The 19,964-nt window shown below is 44.8% G+C and overlaps 1 protein-coding gene across 1 annotated transcript in view; it reads right to left on the bottom strand.

Moving 5' to 3' along the window:
• The window catches only part of ABTB2 (ankyrin repeat and BTB domain containing 2), a 111,826-nt gene that overhangs the window by 31,193 nt on the left and 60,669 nt on the right, over window positions 1-19,964 (bottom strand). The window contains exons 2-3 of the mRNA XM_039703539.1: window positions 8,668-8,814; window positions 5,860-6,070 (exon numbers count right to left, since the gene is read on the bottom strand). Of these exons, the coding sequence (XP_039559473.1) occupies window positions 5,860-6,070; window positions 8,668-8,814 (358 nt within the window). The remainder of the gene's footprint in view (window positions 1-5,859; window positions 6,071-8,667; window positions 8,815-19,964) is intronic.

Below are 19,964 nucleotides of genomic sequence, written 5' to 3' on the forward strand. Positions count from 1 at the left end.
CATGTGTTTTTAAAACATGAACTTTAGGAAATATGATGAGGGGACCTAGAGTCACTAGAGATTAAAATCCAGCTATGGCATAGGGGCTCTTTAATTGCATTGACCACTGCAAATGAATCAGTCAATTAATCAATCAATCAATCTATCCTGCTTGGGTAGGATTTTGACACTCTACCAGGAAGAATTAATTTAGACCCAACTCTGGTTTCTGTTCCAGCCAAAGTAAGTCTAGATTACACACATGACAAAATCTATCAAGTGTTCCAGCCAATGATGATTTAAATCAATAGTTCAGATGCTGGAAGAATAGAGTATTTAAGCAAAGAGCACTGAAAAACAGCATGAAAGGGCTGCAATCTTTCCTTTTGTAGCATTGATACATCTTCCTTCAGAATCAGATGCATTTTCCACCCTTTCCCAATAAATAACATTGCTGGGAATATTCCACAAAAAAAACCCAAGTAGGCAGCTCAGCTCCTTCCTCTTCTGCCCAGCTAATATGGCACAGAGAAGTCCTTTTTTTTCCTGCCTTTTGGACCAGAAAAAAAGATGGTTTGCATGTTTATCCTTTGGCTTTGGATCATGAGAGGTAACAGATGTAATGGGAAGACTTCTGCTGGAAGCAGAAAACAAATCCAGGCCACTTTTGAGCCTGGTAAGTAAGAGCAGCCACTGAGCTGAAGGCAGGATGAGCAGCAGCCTTCCTGAAGGATTTTCTGTGACAAGGGAGAAACTGAGTGAGGCCAGGTTTGTTTAGAAGCAGCAAATCTGGAGCCTGCACATGGCAAACCCAACCAAGCTTTCTCTTTCCTTAAGAGGTGGCCCCTGTAGTAGGCTTCTTGCAGTTTTCCAGCTGAATAGCTGTGAATTTCCTTTAAATTGACAAGCCCCAAAATTTCACTGCCGGCAGCTAACAAATCCTGCATCAGCTCTGGAATTTCCACTGACAGGCTCAAGATGGGTACAGTCTGTGCGCTTCTGCAGATGTAAATTGTTTTATGCTCTCTCCCTGATGTTTGGGATAAAATAATGCACCAGCAAATTCAGACAACATGTAAAACTTGGCAGTGCTGCAGCATGGACAGCTTGGAAAGGCCTGACATGGCTGGATCGACAGGCACGGATGGACAAGCCTGGAATTAGCTCCACAATGTTTTACAGACCAACAGTACCAACACCAGATGATATGAATAGAAAATTGTATTTTTTTTAAGTTTCAGAGTTAAAAAAACCAAGCCAGACCAGTCAGACTCCTTTAGGTTCCCTGCCGAAGAAAAGCCCTTAATCACCAGTTAATGGCGGGTGATTAACTGATTGTTTCCCTGATGCTAGCCGTATGCCAAGAAGATACCAAGGGAAACCCTCCAGGGTAAAGAAGAGAATGGGCAGTGACACCAGAGACAACATGCAAATAAGAAATGCAGTGCACCCTGGGTTTTTACAGTTTTACAGTTTTTACAAGAAAAAAACCCCTAAAATCACGAGCCAGCAAGTGACTTAAGTGGTCTAAGAATGGGAGCATAGTCCCGTACCTGCTTGGACCTTTTTATTTTCTCACCCTAACCTCAAAAGAAACTGATTAAAGAGACCTCCCGGGTTTGTAAACAAAACAAACCAAGGACTCAACGACTCCCCTGTGAGGACAGTGTCCCCAGTTCTGTCTGCAGACCAGCGGACAAAACTGCATCGTCCTCCTCCTTCGTGCCACGCCTGGGAGCAGCGGCGGCGTGGGCACGACCCGTCGATTTCTCCCCACCTGAGCTGATTCTTCTTAATAAAGGCATTAAAAAGGAGAAAGATCTCCTGCCCATTTATTTCACCAGACAAAACTTTCGAGTTTTTTTTAATAGGGCAGCTGGAAGGGGAAGAAGCCCAGCCTACCAAAACCCACAGATAATCAGCCACACAAGGAAGCAGGATCCAACTTTTTTGCCTGTTCTCAGGTATTAGATCATGCTGACTTTCCAACAATAAGTGCTGCAGGCAGATGATAACTAAAAAAGAAACAGGATGAGGGCAGTCAGTGGTGTCTGTTCCCAACTTTAACGTTGGACCACTATGCTGGCCAAGTAATTAACCCAGGGCAGAACAGTCCATTCAGCAGTAAAACGAGCCTAAATATTGACCTCGATTTGGGCTCTGTGGGAGCTGACAAATACTCCTCAAGATAAGCATCACTGCAAGAGCATTCCTGCCTTGACACACCATTAAAGTAAAACAAAAGCTTTATATCCCGCTTGGGGAAAAGTGAAAAAGGAGAAAGGAACTTCGTTTACCTTTGAATGGCTCTTCTCAAGTCACAGTATCCCAAACAATCCCAGCAAACATGCTCTGGGACATGAGCTCAGCTCCCAAGCTCAGCCTGCCTGACATAAGCAATGGGAGAAATCCCAGAGCAGGAACAGAGTGAAGAAAGCAGAAATGCCACGTGCCTGGTCCAAAAACACATAGTTTGACCCCTAACACAACACAGACTGGGATCTCAGAGAAAATAAAAGTATCTTATTGCCCAGCAGAGGACTTTTTTTGCAGCAGCAGCACAGACAGAACTATGCTGACACGGAAAAGCTCCGAGCCTCCGGGCACTCAGGTGTATCCTCAGTGAGCTAGTGCTCACCTCAGGGTCTAATTCCCTTGCCAAAATATTGCACAAGTGGCACTCTGTGTTTGTAAAATGCTGCCTCTAGTGTCCTGTTCGACCCCAAACAGCAGATGGTTTACTGTCTGTGCAGCAAACAAGGTCATTCTGGGGTTCTCTAAGTGGGCCATGGCTTGGTTGCACAGCGAGCAGCTGCATTCACTTTGGAAATGCTTCATGTTTCGCCTAGGATACCTGAGTGCTTTCTAATTCTGCCTCCTCTCCTCCTGCTTCAGCACCCTCACCTGAAGATGCCAGAAGCAAACATCACCAAGCCACAAACTCTGCAGAGTTTCAGCCTATTGGGTGTCCCAAAGCATCCACAAGCTCCAGAGAGCTGTACAGGTGACTCAATCCACCCTGCTGCTGCAGCCATCTCCAGCTTCCTCACCTCAGGTCTTTTGCCAAGGTGTTTAGCATGGATAAAAACCCACTTGTGTGGGTTGAAACTGGCTCTGTTCACCGGGGTGCCTCAAATCTGCAAGTGTGTGTGTTTTCATACCCTCTGCAGTTTGCTGCAGGGTAAGTGCAGAAGCTCAGCCAGGCTTTTGAAAGCCCTTCATGGCACGTGACAGCCTCCATTAGGCATGGTTTCAGAACCAAATCCTCAGCTTGCCTTCATGCTGAAGTGAAGATCTTCCAGACCCTACAGTGTTATGATTTTCACAGCATTCTGCATCGCAGTGTGACACACAGAAAGCCAAACTGCACAGCAGATTGTCAGGTCTGTGGATGAACTACTGCACCTCCTTCCACTGAATCAGCGTGTCTCATGGATCTTCCCCAAAATCAGGTCTCACCAAGGCTGCAGCTCTAACAGCCACCCCTCTCTTTGCTGAATTTCAGATCAATAGATGCACAGATTTGGGCAGGAGCGTGGGGACTGAAGCACGAGCAAAGGCACAACAGGTCAGCATTATTGTCCCTGCTCGTGACCGGGATTTTTCCAGCAGAAAGCGAGCTGGGACTGCAGAGCACGGAACACGTGTGTTCCAGAAAGTGAGCACACACACACACAAAAGAGCAGTGCCCAGTCTGCAGCTGATTTAGCACAGCTCAGGGAAGAATAAAAGAACTGGGCTGCATGGCCTTGCCAAGTCACATTAGGTGAATCAGTGCCCTCGTTGCTCACGCCACGAGCCCGGCGCCTCGCACGCAGCCTCGGCTGCCTCTCTCCTCCTCAGCCAGGAGAGAGCAAAGCACCTCCTCTGCAAAGTGCTGCCAGCAGGGTCCATCCCCTGCCTGTGCTAGATATGTGCCCAGAGCTCAGGACAGCGAGACAACAACACATCCTGCAGCAAACGAAACGTAGGGTTTGATGGGCAGTATTAACTTCATTTCCAGCTTCCATAAATTTTTCAAAGCCAGTCCTTTAAGTGCTCAGGTTGTTTTCTTTTTTTTTTCTTCATGTCAGTTTTTAATAATGTCCATTTTAATATATCCTCTTTAATTTCCTTTACAGCTAAGTACTGGTCAGCAAAAAATGGCAGAAATTTCCCTTACCCCAGCTGTTGTAGGATCTAGTGCGGATTTCAAAACAGAACAGAGCTGCAGCCTCCAGAAAAACTCCGGTGAACCATGTGAAGAGCTTTGTTTGGGATCAATTGGAGAGATAACTGCTCCCCTGATTTAACTCATTTATTATCCCCAGTGTACAAAACAAGTAGCTGCAGTAACATCATTACACTGAGAGCACTGAAAAGAGCGCAAAACAGAAAGCCTAATCTACATTTCTGCTACGAGCTGTTCAGCAGCCTCAGCTGTACCACTATGGGAACCAGTGGCACAACTTTACACAATCTGGCCCCATGAAGACTTTTTTTGCACAGTGTGCAAAATAAACAGCTTTGCACTAGGTAGGGACAACCTAGACTAAGGTTAGTGAGCACAAAAAACTGAGCCACCAGTAGGCTGAGGTGTGCAGCCATGCTTCTCTCTACTCCTATTTTATTCAACTTAATTCCTCCTGACTCTTCATATCTGTACATCTCTTCCCTCTCTTTGTAGAGAGTTCTGCTCTTTTTGAAAATATTTCTGGGGAGGATCAAACAGAAAGGCAACCTTTTTTTACTTCTGTAATTAATTATTTGTGTGTTACTACAATTTCATACAGATTTCAGAAGCTGGGGCTGAGTACAGTAAAGCCCAAGGTGGGAAGAAGAAACCATGTTATTTACAAAACTGCAGAGATGTTCTCCTTTCCCTGCTCACCTATCCAACAAATATTCTGCTTTTTTGTTTTATGAGTATGGCCTCAGCACATCAATACACCAGGAAACTTCTCAACCACAGGCTGCTTTTGGGAAGGGCCAGGGCCAGGATAGAGCCTTCCCTCAGCCTGATGTCCAGCAGGCCAAAAAGACATCCAAAAAGCAAGCTAGAATAAATAATGGGTAACCAGAAAACAGAACTTCCCATTTAAGATTTCTGAAATGAACAGAAACTTGGATGTGCACTTGGAAATGGGGAGATAAGTCTGGAGTGGCCTGGGTCTCCCTACAGAATGCTACTTGGGGAGCAGGAGCTGCCTGACCTGTCCAGGAACTCAGCTCTGAGGGCTCCTCAGCTCTCCTGTGCCACCAGCCTGTCAGGAAGCCTGCCAAGGGGCTGGGCAGGAAGGAAACCAGGGAGGCTTCCAAGAGAAAAAACATCCCACTGGAAAATTTCTGACTGCTCTAATAATGGCCCTACTTTGAGAGTTGGTCACAGAGCTGGCAGAAGGCAGGGAGACCCACTGCCTTCCCTGGTTAGCTCTTGGCTTCCTACCGAAATGTCTTTCTACTCCAGACACACAGCACCAACTGAAGTAATCCTCAAGTAGGATGTTCATAAATCCCCTGAACCCTCCCCGCAGCAAACGGCATTGCTTTTCCCCAGAATGATGACAATTGTTAATTGGCACCATTCAGGAGGTAACATTTTCTTTGGGAAGGCCTTTCCTGCTTTAGGCAACCACATGTACTTTTGGCAAGGTCTCCAGACAAGCCCTGTTGGCAGCACACAGCCTTGTGCCTCGCTCGGAAAGACCGCACGAAAAACCAGCTCACTTTCCAGCTCCGATTCCAGGGCTTCGCAAACTTGGCAGGGCTGACAACCTAATCTGGCCTGGCTGCAGGAATAACTGATGCCTCCTAGGTAGCATCCCACAAACCTGCCCTGGAAATCCAACAGAAGGAGCCCTTTCAGCCTGCTGCGTACCCGCTCCCACCTCACCGACCTACCGCTCATTGCTCAGCGTCATCCTTGGAGGGTCCAGGTTGGGATTCTCCATGGACTCCATCTGGGGACAGCGTAGGAAGTAGTAGAGGGTGTGGAGGGCATCAGGGGACCAGGAGATGGGCTGCTGCTGCCGGGTTTGCCGCACGGGGCTCATGCCGGGCCGGATGGTGTTCAGGCACTGCATGTGGTGCATGGCTCGCGACACCAAATCGCCTGCACGCACGCACGGGGAGAAAACACAAAATCATCTCTTTATTAGGCACCCACAGTGTTTTCAGTCATGCTTCTTGAACAAATCAAAGCTCTCACAGCTCAGAGGAATGTTTGCTGTGTGCACAGAACCTCCTCCACAAAGGCAGAGGGTGTCCTGTCCCTCAGGCTGCCACTGGGCAGCACTTTCTTTCAAATACCAAGTTATCAGTTAGAAAACATGAAGTGCAACACCTCTCAGTTACCACACATTCTTTACAGTGAGTTTGCTGGTTTACTGCTGGTGTTCTCCTCTTTCCACTGACAAATACCAATTTTTTTTGCGAGCCTACTAAAACTACTGATGTCTTTGTAAAATGTCCTCTGCCTGACCTGGCAGTGACAGTTTCATAAGGCAAAGTCAGTAGCACCAATACTTCACTCCCCTTTTTTTAGGAGGTTGCTCCCATTTCTTCCAACTGGGTCATGCTGTTCTACCCTCCTGCCCAGACACTTGAGACAAATTAGTGACATTATGTTCAAGACAGAAACCCCTTCTTTGAGGGGGTCTGCTGCTCCCATTCTCACTCCAGCTGCAGGTTTCTCCAGAATGGCAAGACCTGACTCTCTTATTAAAAAGCCAGTCTTTTATCATGCTGGCTGTCTCAAGCTGTGCCAGAAATCTGTCCCTTAGCATTATAAGAAGCTCAGTCCAGGAGGTCTCTGGGTTTCTCACTCCTCTTGGTTTTTGAACTAGAGACAAGCTGCCTCTGTGTTGGAGCACGGTGGACCTGAGGAGGCCTCGATGAAGGTGACCTGGATCACACAGTTGCACTCAGAATTTTAGGACTGCAGATTTTTAAAAAGTTCCCAGAGCAATGACCCCAAAGCTGGTCTTTTTGCAATAAGCTTGCTTTAGGCACAACCCTGTTTAATCTCCTTGTGTTGTGGTGCATTACAAACTCCAAAAAGCTTTAAAAGCTTCATCTTTGAGTAGTGTGATTACCAACCAGTGAGCTGAATTATTACTATACTTAGCTAGGATCTGTTTTTTCCTGGGGAGAATCTCTGCTGCTTTATGCTTCACAGTCCCCTCAAACTCTCACAGGAAACATTGCTCTATTGTGTCCAAAAGTTACAATACTGGGAAAGGATGGAACTGAAATAGTCGCCCCATCACAAAGCTGGCTCCTGGGAAAGCAACCTGAGTTTAGCAGCGCCTCATGTGCATTAGCAACACCTCCCTCTGAAATTCTTGGGAAGTTATTACTTGTTCATTTATATCTAAAAGCAATACAGTAAATTTGTTAATCAGAAGCCCTGGGGTTCTACTGTTACACAGGAGAAAGCCCCACAAAACTACTGTACGTCTAAACATGACATTTTTAGTGGTTCAGACCAACGGGGTATTAAAAATCTCAGCTTGTAGTCTAAAGCCCTGCCACTCCTTTGTTGTACAGCACATTCAGCTTTAAGGACCCACTTCAGAATAATAAAAAAATCCTTCTAACAACTCTGCCTTTCCACTTCAGTAGCTCCAGGATCCGCACGTTTTACAAGAGCATCATGGATCCTCCAGCGCTGGTGCTAACACAGAAGTCTGCACAGTTTATAGCAGAAATGCGTCTGGAATTCAAATTTTCAACTCAGAATAATAACGTTCCTTCTCCTTTGCACACTCACTCTATTTTTCTGGCAATGGGCAGCAACGTTTAAAAAAATTAAGCAAAAAAAAAAGGCAACTGTATCAGGAGAGCCATTCACTGGATGTACTGACCAAGTTGGCCAGGCAGGGATAGGGGAAGAGGGAGAGAGGAAGCTGTATTCAATCCCAGGCCCTTGATACAAATGTTCTCTTGTGTTCCAGGATAAATAGAGGTGTGTTGAAGGAATTTGAAAACCTCAAACTAAGGCAGGTTGCAAAATAAATGGTGAAACACACAAACTCCTTACTGGCCCTGGCATTCATTAGCATTCAGATGGGGCAGGCTAAGAAAGTGATGCCAGCAGAAACGTTGCAAGGGGGAAAGTAGACCAGGAAAACACAAATCATTTTTGTTTACTTTAAAGGGGCTTTGTGAGTACTCTAGGAATGGAACATTTCATTTGGTCAGCTTTATAAAAAAAAGGGGGTTGAACGAGTTTTTGTTACCAGAGTGCTCTCAGTTTTTCTTTTTCCTTTGCTTTTAGTTTTTTTAGTAACCAAAAAGCTTTTCCTTGAATATCCCAGACATTTCCACCGCAGAAACACTAACCAAGAGAACCCTCTTTGCTGCCTTTGGGAGGTTTGCTGTGCTCCACAAATGCACAGGAGAGCCTCCAGAGGCATCCAGGAAAGAGCATCCAATTTTAGCTGGCAGTAACATCTCTACCAAAAAAAAAAAAAAAAAAGGCACATCTCACACCTCTCCAGGTGAATTAGACATTAATCAGACTAATGAAACCAGCTGATTTTCATAAACAGCACCACCAGCAATTACATCTCACCCAACATTAAACACTGCTCACGCTGCCAGCAGTGGCAACGCTCCCGCTGCCCCTCAGCAGTGGAGGAGGGATGGGCTCTCCTGCCCTGGTGGAGGAACCCCATGGTGGATTACAGGATCACATCCCAAACTCACTCAGTTCCGAGATGCTCCCGACGCAGGTGGCCAGCAGGGACTGCTCCAGGGTCCGCAGCTCCAGCTGCGCGTAGGCGTCGGCCCGGCCATCGCTGCACACCGAGCCGTCGTGGTAGGGGCTGAAGTAGGCAGGGAGGGACAGCACACCTGGGACAGAGCACACAGCACACCTCTTACAAATCAGCCTATAAGTTGTGTGGAAAAGCAAATCCCTCCAGGAGGGGTACAGAACTTGCACCTTTCTCCGGGAATTTTTGAACGGTTCAAAGGAAATCAAACAGTGCTGTGAACACCGCTGGGATGGCTGAAACAGGCTCCAGGGAGTAAGGCTGGATGTTCCTACAGCCTTTAAGAACTGGAAACAAATTGCAGTCGAGATAAAACTACATGAAAAGCTTTGGTTGAGTCTCTGCTCTTGTTTATACAACAACAGGGCGGCGCACGCAGGGCTTGCTGCTGAACAGCTGTATGCAGATCCCCAGATAGAAGGGCCTGATCGGGAGAGATGTGGAATATAGCCTGGAGTCCACCTCATCCCTGCAACCCTGCAAACAAAACCAGGGGCTGTGCCAGCCCTTTGAACCTGCCATGCAGTTTCAGGTGCTCAGACTGTGGTTTCTGCATGTGCATACCTCTGGATGCGCCAAGCGATGCCCAGCAGTTCTGAAACTGCCTGAATTTTCATCTCTGTAAATGACCCCCTTGTGAGAGAGAGAGATTAGGAAGGTAATTACACTGCACACACGTGTTTAGCGCACACATCTCCTCTCCATCCAATGCACAGGAACTGATTGCTCTGTGTGGCACAGAGAAAAGGGGGAATGTGACCTCTGGAGAGGATGTGAGGCAGGGAACAGGGTGTGTGTCAGAGGCTGGGCTGGGAGAGTGACCTGCCCTGTCCAGTGACACCCTCGGGTAGGGTGCCATTGCATCCACAAGGCAGGTGGACTCCAAAAAGCCACCTGCAGTCACTCAGCCATTGCTCCTGTGTCCTCACTACTGCCCCATGGTTTTTTACATTTTTTTTTTTACAGATCCATCCCACAATTCCAGCAGCACCTCCTGGCCCAAATTTTCCCTGATACCAGACAAGGCCACTCAGAGCAGCCCAGACTGCCTGTGCTCTTAGCCTGCTGCATCCTGTATTTCTGATTTTTAACTTTGATCCACAGCAATACAGTTCAGCTTGGACCCACATTTCCTTCCGCCCTCACCTCCTGACCCTGGGTCAGGCTGGGATGTGGAGATCCTTTAGTCCGTTGGCAGTGACCTCCTGTCACATATGTGCTGGGTATTGTTGCCCAACAAAACCCTGCAGCTTATTGTGCAAGACCCTTTGTTTCTTTGTCCTGATGTTTTCTTTTGAGATTTTATGCTGGATTGATCTCTCCAACCCTTTTCACATCCTCTTCGCATCCTGCTTTGTGGCAAAGCCAAGGGCTGTATCAAAAACTTCCTGGACATGATGAGAATAAGGGAATGATTTATCCTGTTGTGCTTCTTCACTGTACATCACTTTTGGTTAATGGAGAATGCTCTGCCAATGCCCTCTTAACCTGAATAATTAGGAAGTTGAGGCTTTAAGAGCTACCAGAAGCCATGCATGCAAACTAGGAGAGCTTTGCTTTAAATACACTATACAGAGCCCAAGCCACTTCCTTTTCCATGCCAAAGCTATGAAAGGATGTTTTAGAGACATATGGATTGAATTTATGGCAGAGAGAGAATGAAAACAGACTGATTTGTCAAAACTTTCAAATAGAGGCACATAATTCTACAGAGGCGAAAACAGAAACTGGCAGCTCCACTGCTGAGCCCGGCAGAGGGAAAGAAGTGGGGCACATTTTCTCTGCCAGCCCCTTTCAGTTGGTTCTGTTTTCTAACAAGGAATTAAAAATAAAGATTTGCAGAACGCTTTGGCTTGCAAAAGGCAACAACATTTTCTCAGTTTTCCAGTTCACAGTTTGTCAGGTGATGCTTGGAAACATGGAGGTTTTGTTTACCTTTGGAAAAATGACTCATCCAAGATAGTTGTGGACAAGATTTATGCTGTCACCTGCCTTGGCACAGCTGAGGAACATCCTTTAGGCACCAGACAGGAATAAGGAACTCACTGAGACTTTGGCCGTGTACCAAAGGCCAGTGATGCCACCGGGGATTTTCCCTGGGATCGGAGAGGGGGATGAATGATAAAGATTCCAAGGCTCCCCACGTCTGGCAAGTCTCCACAGGTACAAGCAGGCCTGGGAATGAGGACACACCTCCCAACGCTGATTTTGGGACAGTGGGAAACAAAACAGAAATGCACCCCACAACTATTCTATCTTGCAGCGCCCTAATCTGGATTTCGTCTCTGATCCACTCCTAGTAACTCTGTAGAGTTGGAAAAGCATCCTTGTTGTTCCTCAGATCAGAAATTCAGGCACAAGGACATCTGCAGTTAAGCTTTGCCCAGTGATGTTTTAAGTAGGAACAAGACATAATATTTAATACCAATTAAAACCCCCTTTTTTTGGTAACAGGCAAGTGCCTTGTGCTGATTATTTGTATCCCAAATTATGGTTCTTGCTCTCCTGCTTTCCAAATCATGGAATTTTCAGTCAAAAGGTATAACAATGGTATAAATCATGGGCAGTTTCTGTCTGGCATTCACATTCCTGCATTTTCATATTAGTGGCAACACTGGTTAATTATGACTAGCAAGATATGCAAAACTGCAACTGAAATAAATCAATCCATGTCAGAACACTCAGTTGATATTCACCTTTATTTCCTGACTTTCCAAACTGTGTTTTTCCCACAAAACAATGTGAAACAACACATAATTACTGTGCAGGAATGAACCACTTGGGCAGTATTTTTAATTAAGATTTTTAAGTACAGGATCCAAACCCTGGTGGAGTTAAGGAGAGGCTGTGAATTCAAGTGTGGCTTAGCTCAAACCTCAGGAGCAGCAGGAGCTCTCAAGTCACCTCTGGAATGGCCTGATTCTCAATTAAAGCATGGCTGGCTAACAATTTTTTCGTGATCTTTCCATAGCTTTTGAAACAGCAGCTGGAAATAAAGCCATATTTATTCTGCCTCAGTTAAATATGAAACCTGTTCACGAGCACTTGCTGCCAACGCTCTTAAAAGGCAGTCACGACTGGGTGAATTCCAGTTAAGCAGTTCCTTAAACTCAAATTATTCTGCTTGCCTAAAGAGTTTGAAATTGTTGTCCGTAATCTGATGCTTTTTAATAGCAACTGAAAATGTTTCCAGTCTGAGCAAGATCCAGGGAGAAGTCTGTTCACACTCCTGGACATCTTTCTGCTTTAAGAGGTGCAGCAGGCTCTGCAGAGAGCTTTGGCTGTAACGTGATGGCTCCCCCGAGCAGGGCTGGGCAAAGCTCTTGTGTGGTTTCCAGCACGTGCTGGAACACCTCTGCTCTAGAGACAGGCTGGGAGAGCTGGGAATGTTCAGCCTGGAGAGGGGAAGGGTCCAGGGAGAACCTAGGGGCTCCAAGAGAGCGGGAGAGGGGCTTTGGACAAGGGCATGGAGTGACAGCATAAAGGAGAATGGCCTTAAACTGAAGGAGGGTGGGTTTAGATGGCATGTTGGGAATTAATTTTTTACTATAGTGGTGGGAAGGCCCTGGCATAGTTTGCCAGAGAAACTGTGGCTGCCCCATCCCTGGGAGTGTTCAAGGCCAGGTTTGACAGGATTTGGAGCAATCTGGTCTAGGGCAAGCCCATGGAAAGGGGTTTGGAACTATATTATCTTTAAAAGTCCCTACCAAGCCAAACCACTGCCTGATTCTATCACTCCTCAAGCTGGGCAGTCAATCCAGTTCCTCAAGAAGACAATTCCTGCAAGGAACCCCAGGTCCATCTCTGAACGTCCTCATAATTCAGAGGCTGGCATCAAATTCTGTTCTTTTGCTCTCAAGATACAGGCAAATGCAGACCTTTCCCTGAATTTTGCTCTGAGATTGGAATGTTTGGCTTTCCAACTACCCACAGCCCCTTCACACCTCACACCATTCACACGCATGGTCGTGCAAAGGCACTTGCCATCATTTTTACCTTGTTGTAATGGTTTTCTCTGGGCTTTCTCCAGTCTGGACCCTTGATGTTGGCAGACAGCTTCCTAGAGATTAATTCATCAGCCATTTGATGGCTTTCAAACACTTGTATGATGTCTAGAGGTTAAGATGGGGCCACTCACAAGTGGCAAAGGGCCAAGGAGTCTTGGCTGGAAAGCACTCGAATTCTGCTGTCTGGGATTCCTCATGGAAATTGCCCAGGGTACTGATTTCCTTATTTCAAAAATGCACTGGCTCTGCTCATGACAGATTAGGCAAAGAATCAGGAATATAATTAGGACCGGGATATACACCATAAACTACTGACAGGGAAAAACTGCTTTTTTTTAAAATAAACCTAGCAAAATGCATGGGACAATACAATGTGCTATTTATACCTAAACACGTCCATAAAACAAATCAGAACAGTAGGAAAAAAAACACGTATTTGGCCAAACCAACTAGAAAGCCCTTGGAAAATTCAAAATCATCTCTATACATTATAAATTGCTGCTAAAAACCCTATGTGTGAAACCAGGAGTGCTGTGAGCATGCTTGAAAAACGCCTTAGGAAACCGAGCAGGAATCCCTACACCAGCGTGCTTTTGCAGTGTATGGCTTGGGATAAATTCTGCAAGAATCATTCCAGGGGGTGGGAAGGACAGCTGATCTCTGTGAACTGACATTTTGGAAGGCCCAAGTTTTGAAGGCGGACGCTGCCGACCTGACTGCGCTGGAGTTGCCAAATCCCACCGATTCCAACGGAGCCGGGGGAAAGCTCAGCCAAGTGCAAGTGCAGTTCCCACGTTGGAACGCGGCCACGACATCGGGGATGGCTGTCACCTTGCACAAAGTCCTGCCATTCCTCATGGCCAGGAACATTCAAGGCTCTCCTTGTTTTCCCTTCCCTATTCTCCCACACCACACAATGCCCCGCAGTTCCCTCTTGCCAATCAGTTCCCAGTGTGGAGCACCAGCAGGAATTAATGCCAGCTCTTGGAGTTCTGTTTTCTCCTTGCTGACCTACCGCTGCTAGGAAAGCTCAACCCCTCTTTATTTTATGAAATGAGATGGGATCATTTTGACAGAACATAAACAAATCCCTCCACAAAACAGCAACTAAAGTGTTCCTCATGGAGCTCCCTCAAAATTTAAACACATCAGGCTCTATAATCAACTGCAGCCATGCTGCAGATGATGAGAGAGGCTTGTGATCAAGGAACAATGCACGTAATTGCTCATATATAGGAAAAGAGTGTGGCTTCTGCTAGAAAGCAGGCAGGCATCTCTCCCAGTTTGTCAGCAGTAAGAAAAATCAAACACAGTTTCCTATATCTGCATCCACATTAAACAGTAATTCTGTAATTGGAAACAGGAGGAGAAGCAGAGGAGGAAGGAGCTTTCAAAATTTTCTGCAACTGCTATGCTGGATCTCTTCATCAAAGAGCTGATGTCCTAAGGGGACACTTCTGGACACCTCAGAGTCACACAGCCCTCAGTCTTGGTCTTACTGATCACAGAGACAATATTATCTCCAAATTAACAAAATACAGTTTCTCTGGACTTCAGGAATGTTATCAGAGAATGAGTTGCCTTCACACTTACAGCCTCCCTGTAGCTCAGTGTCAACAGGCATTGCTTAAGTAAAGTACCAAAATAACCCAGGAGAGACTTATAAAGCACTCTCAAAATTCACCACTCCTTTCTCCTGGGGTGCAGGTCACTGCAGCAACTGGAAGTCTAAAAAGCAGGGAAAGCCACAGAGCACACAGCCAGGGAAAGGGCAGGAGCCTGTGGACTATGACTACAAATGCCTCCCAAGTCCTAGGAAACTCCCTGTGCCTCTCTTCATCCCACACATTTTGCTTCCCTTTTGCTACAAAAACGGTAGAATTGGACAAAGGTAGGAAGGATCTGTATTCTATTTGAATCCAGCTGTGATATATGGGCTTGCAAATGACTATAAATGTAGGAGAAAGGCCTTGGTTTAATACCGAGTCAGAATTTACTGAGTCACTAATCCCACTTCCATACCCCTGTGGTCTTCTGGACAACCACTAACCTGGCCTGGCCCCAAGCACTTAATTGAACATAAGCATGAGGGAATATATCCTGGGCTTGCATTGTCATAACTGCCAGAAAACACAGTACAGTGACCGTCCTCATTCCCATTTCCAAGACGGAGAAATGCGGGCAAAAGGAAGAGAAGCAACCACAAAACTCCTGCACCAGAACCAGCACTTGGCAAAGCCCAAACCTCCCAGTTCAAATTCCCAGTATTAAACTGGCCAGCACAGAGCCATTGCTCCCACAACCTGGATCCAGAGATTGGAAAAAAATTGAATAACTACACGGCTTTAAGTCTAGGTTTGTAGAATTATGCTTCCTGTTTTATGTGTCCTAATAAAAGGCCTTTGGGGATATAATCTGTAAATATAAACTGTAAATGCTTCCTACTATTATTACTTCCTACAACTACTTCTGAAGAGGAGCGTGTGTGCTCAGATGTCAACAAGTACATCCCTAAAAGTCGGCTGATCATTTTGGAACTTTGTACATGTGATTTTCCAGGCACTGGCCCTTCTATGCAGGGCCCAAGGGCAGGCAAAGACCTGTGCTACACTGTAATATCAGTATTTTAAAAATCCACCAATTATTGATAAATCCATCTTTCCAGGACTCCTATTTTCAGGATTCAATACAGCACACTAAAGAGAAAACTTCATACTGGGCTAGAAATATCAATGAAAAAACAAAGTTTTATGAGGAGTGGTATAAATAGATTATGAACACTGTGAAAGAAATAGCAAACCAGAATCCTGTACCAAAAAATTACTGTGGTCCAAGAGGCTGAAGACTCAGAATTCCCTACTTGTGTAAACCCCAACCAGTTTGATTAATCTCAGAGTCTCAGTCTGCTTATCTGGAAAATGAGGATATTGCTTCATTCCTGGTAAGGGTGGTGTGACAGCAGCAGTGTTCTTGCTTCATTTCTCATCCTCAACTCACTCCTTCACACTGTTCAACATTTAGCAGTGTCCCCATTTCCCATATGTGTCAATAGCACATTTTTTGCCCCTTCCCAACAGCCCTTTTTTCATTACAAAGCCCTTTTCACCTTCAATAAAACTCCCCAAGATGCAGCTACTTCTGAGATGAAAGGACAGATATTGTGACAATATTTAATTGCACCTCAGTGGCGTTTATGACATCAGAAGAGAAGCTTTACCCAACTCTGAGAGGCTTGAGGAAAGTAAAATTATTTTAGCCCTGTAGAGATGTGAATGTGGATACAATACTGGACAGTTATTCTGACAGAGCAGAAGTACCATAAGAAATTATATAGAAATTATATATTTATATATATGCAAGATAAAAAAATAAGCTTTGTTTTTGAAACAGGGAGAGAGGTATGACAGGTAAGCAGGGGTAAGAGTCCTTTTGTGGCACTGCTCTGGGGATCAGAAAGCTTAGCAAGAAGAGATCCTGTCTCCATTCCCCTGGAATTCTTTAGAAGTCTCCAATTTAGGTGCTCTTACAGTAAAACCAGCTTCATTTGGTGCAAGCAGTGGGACTGCAGCAACTGCAGGCACCAGCTCGAGCCCTCATACCCCCCACAATACCCTCTTCTAATCCATTCCTTATTGTTCACTGTCCTTCCTGTAATCTGGCCTTTGAATCATGCCCAGTTCCCCAGATGTGCTCTGAGTAAGCTCTTTGTACATCCCATAATGACCTCTCTTTACTTGCCTTCAATTCTTCTATTTATACATCCCGTGATCTGTATGCTTGCCAAACAAAGAGGATAGTAAATTTATATCCTCAGCCACTCCCAGTTCCTTTTCTTAGGGAATGTCAAGATGGAGAATCTGACCAGGGAAGTACTCCAGAATAATCCAGTGCAATCCCTTGTAACATATTCCAGAGCAATTTTTTGGAAAAAATTACCCCTTCATGGCAGCTTCTTTGTAAAGCTGAGTCCTTGGCCTGATAAAATCTACCCTCCTTAGCCTCTCCTGGCTGTTTGCAAGCCATTAAAATCAGATTTCAGAAACCATGGTCACTTAATAATAAACATCAAGACTACAATTACATCAGTTAATGACCTAAAATGTCAGAGTGTCATAAGAGCTGATTACTTTCAGTTTATTTTTAAAAAGCCATGAGGAAATAGGAGCTCAGCAGTAACCAACTTACTGCTCCTCAAGGAATTTTTTAGGCAACTCGGGGCCTGTCTCCTTTAGCTGTCAGCAACAGCAGCTTGGGTTTTGTCAGGGTGAAATATGCATCTGTCAGTCAATATGAAATTGAAATTTTATCTAAGAGAAACACAGTGCAGTGCTGAGCCCGTGAAGTCTGACCTCAGGAGGGCAAGGCTTGGAGGCTCCCCAGGATGAGCACATTCCTACCCTGCCTGCAGACAAAAATGATTCAGGTTTGGAGTCACCGGCCAGACAACACAAAACTTGGGGCGGTGCATGGTGAACAGTTCAGGAGAAAAGAGACAGCACCATTGTACATTTGATACCTCCAGTTTAATCTCCAGTACTATTTCAGCACAGTAAATGGCTCACAGCAGCGTTTACGTGCATGAGTAATTCATGAATCACGAGCTTTGTCATTTTTTACCCCAGCTCTGCCCGCAGCCCCATATTAGTGCAAGCTTTTGGGACAAGACAAACGCAAAAAGCTTCACCATCCTGATAACAATGTTTGTGTTTGACAAGCACCATTAGGCAGGGTTTGCTCTCCAAGAGTATTTTGATAGCTCTACAGACCAGCTGCAATTCTAGCCCAGGACAGAAGCTATGCCTCTCTTAATTTTCATTTCCTCAAACAAACACTTGGAAGAATTTGGCAGTTTTCCCCCTCAATACAGCTGATTAGTCTCTTACTAATGACAGTATTTTGCAACTTTCTGCTTCCTCACATCAAAGCATCCTGGAGATCTTGTCAACAATGACCAATTGTTTAGACACTCAGAAGTGAAGCAGAGGAATTCCAGTTACTCACCAACTGCTCAGCTTTACCCTCGATCTGCAACACTTAAGCCCATTTCTCACATCGTGTGTGGCACTCAAGGACCATCTCATACCATCCACATTCATGCCTGGCTTCCTTCCATGACGTCTTGCTCTGGTTTCAGCACCTATTTTACTCCCTGCTTTTGCATCTGAATTCCTCTTTCTTGTCCCCCATCACCTCTTCATTGTCATCACACTTGCACTCAGGTCCAACCTTTTCAAGGCTCCACACCAGTCCCAAACGAGAGCAGATCCAACATCTATTTTTGAAAGTGCCCTTCAGGGGTGGCAACGCTGTAAGAATTTGGCAATATTTGTAAAGCTGGCAGGCAAAAAAACCCAAAAAAACCAAACCAAACCCAACTGTACTACAAGGCTCTGGCCTGTCTCACTATTGCACAAGTGCCAAGTGCATTTCAAAGTCTAAGTCTCTTGGTTGGAGCCATTTATAGTTTGTATAAAAAGCATAACTTGTACACTTCCATTAGACTCCTAAATATAACTGCCCTGAGCAAGTACTCTCTGCTCAAACAGGACCTCTTTGAATTTTGTTTCCAAAAGAATGTTGCTGCCACTATATTATTTATAGACATTTACATTAAGATCTGAATACTTGGTTGGGAAACCACTCTGATTAACGGATCCCCAACTTTGTTTTATAACTGAAGAAAACCAGTATTTTTATTTTAAAACAGCAATTTATTTTTTTTTGCATAAGCATAAAAAGCAGCAGTTCTCAGGATGGCATGGTTCTTTGAAGAATTTGGAAACACAACCACGTGTTCTGGGTTTTTAAGACAGCATCTGCGTAGGGGATGAAAATTAGAATCCCAATCTTGTATTTTATTTTAGAAATACACTTTGATATCTCTATCACACCCGTGCAGCAGATCCATAATGGATTCAAGCATTCAGCCCAATTGATTTTGACAGCCTGCTGCTGTCTCAGGGCTTTCCTGCATGGGACTTCCAGTTACCCCATTTCATAGCATGCAATTATTTTCCTGACACTTGCAACATTGTTACTTGTAGAGGTGAAATGAAGAAGAAAAAAAACCCAACAAACATTTTTCATCATTTCAGGAAAAAATATGAAAAAACAGGGAAAATTGCCTCATGGCAGAAGAGGAAAATGAAATTAAATGAAAGAATTTTTTAGAGCAAGATCCTTAACTGACAAAAAATTACACAGCAGGAAAAAAAAATTATTTATTTTAATGAACAATCAGAGCGTTACCTTTGTCCATAAAACTTCTGTAGTCATTAAGGTACAAAACAAAATCCCTATTTTTTATATTGCTGGTTCTGTGTTGTTTTAAATTATGATTTTCTCTCTGAGGGCAACATGGAGCATACCCACTGCTGCGAGGCAGAGATGCACAGCATGGAAGGACTTGAAAAGCAAAGGTCCATCCCACACAAATAACCCCATCCCACAGAAGTAATCACTTTTTGGATCCAGCTGTTTGTCTGCAACCACTATATCCCAGCAATATTAATAGCTTTGATTATTGCCAAGGGGAAAAAAAGCCTTAGAAGGCTTTCTAGATTTGTCATGGAATAAAGCAAAAGGCAGAACCATGGCAGAGGCAGATTTGGGGAGGCTCAACTGTTTAAGAATGTTTATTTCAGTTCTTTTCACCAAATTATTGAAGTGACAGCTCAAATAAGAGACTGTTCTGTTAAAAAAGGACAAGCTGGTAAAGGCTAAAACTGGGCTGCCCTGCAGCTCCACTTATGGGTGGGAACAGACTGGAATAGGAGATAGGGAACATCACTTGGAACTGAAAGAAACTTATTTGGAGTTCAAACTGTACTTCAGAACAATTTTTCCCCCCAAAAGTAATACAATAATAACAACAGGGAAGGGAAAGGAGCACATAGAAGACTCAGAAGTGCTGGAAATAGATATATGGAAGAAGGATAGTGGAAAAGGAACAGCAAAAAAAAAACCCTAAACATTCCCTGATTGAAGAAATCAGTGAAAGAATGGGAAACAGTCCTATAAGCAAGAGCCAATTCTGCGCCTTTACCTTGGAAATATTTTATTTCCCCTCAAAATTCTTGAGGAACGTGTGACACTCTATCCTTTAACCCCCAGTATCATTTGTCTCCCTTCCCCTCATCCCATTCCCTGAGAAGTGGCACAACAAACAAAGGGTGATTGAGCAGAGCTGGACATGCCTTGGCTCTGTGCTGATGGAACTGGA

Source organism: Passer montanus, unplaced genomic scaffold (assembly GCF_014805655.1).
Source record: "Passer montanus isolate IOZ18808 unplaced genomic scaffold, ASM1480565v1 scaffold163, whole genome shotgun sequence".
Classification (NCBI taxonomy): Eukaryota; Metazoa; Chordata; class Aves; order Passeriformes; family Passeridae; genus Passer; species Passer montanus.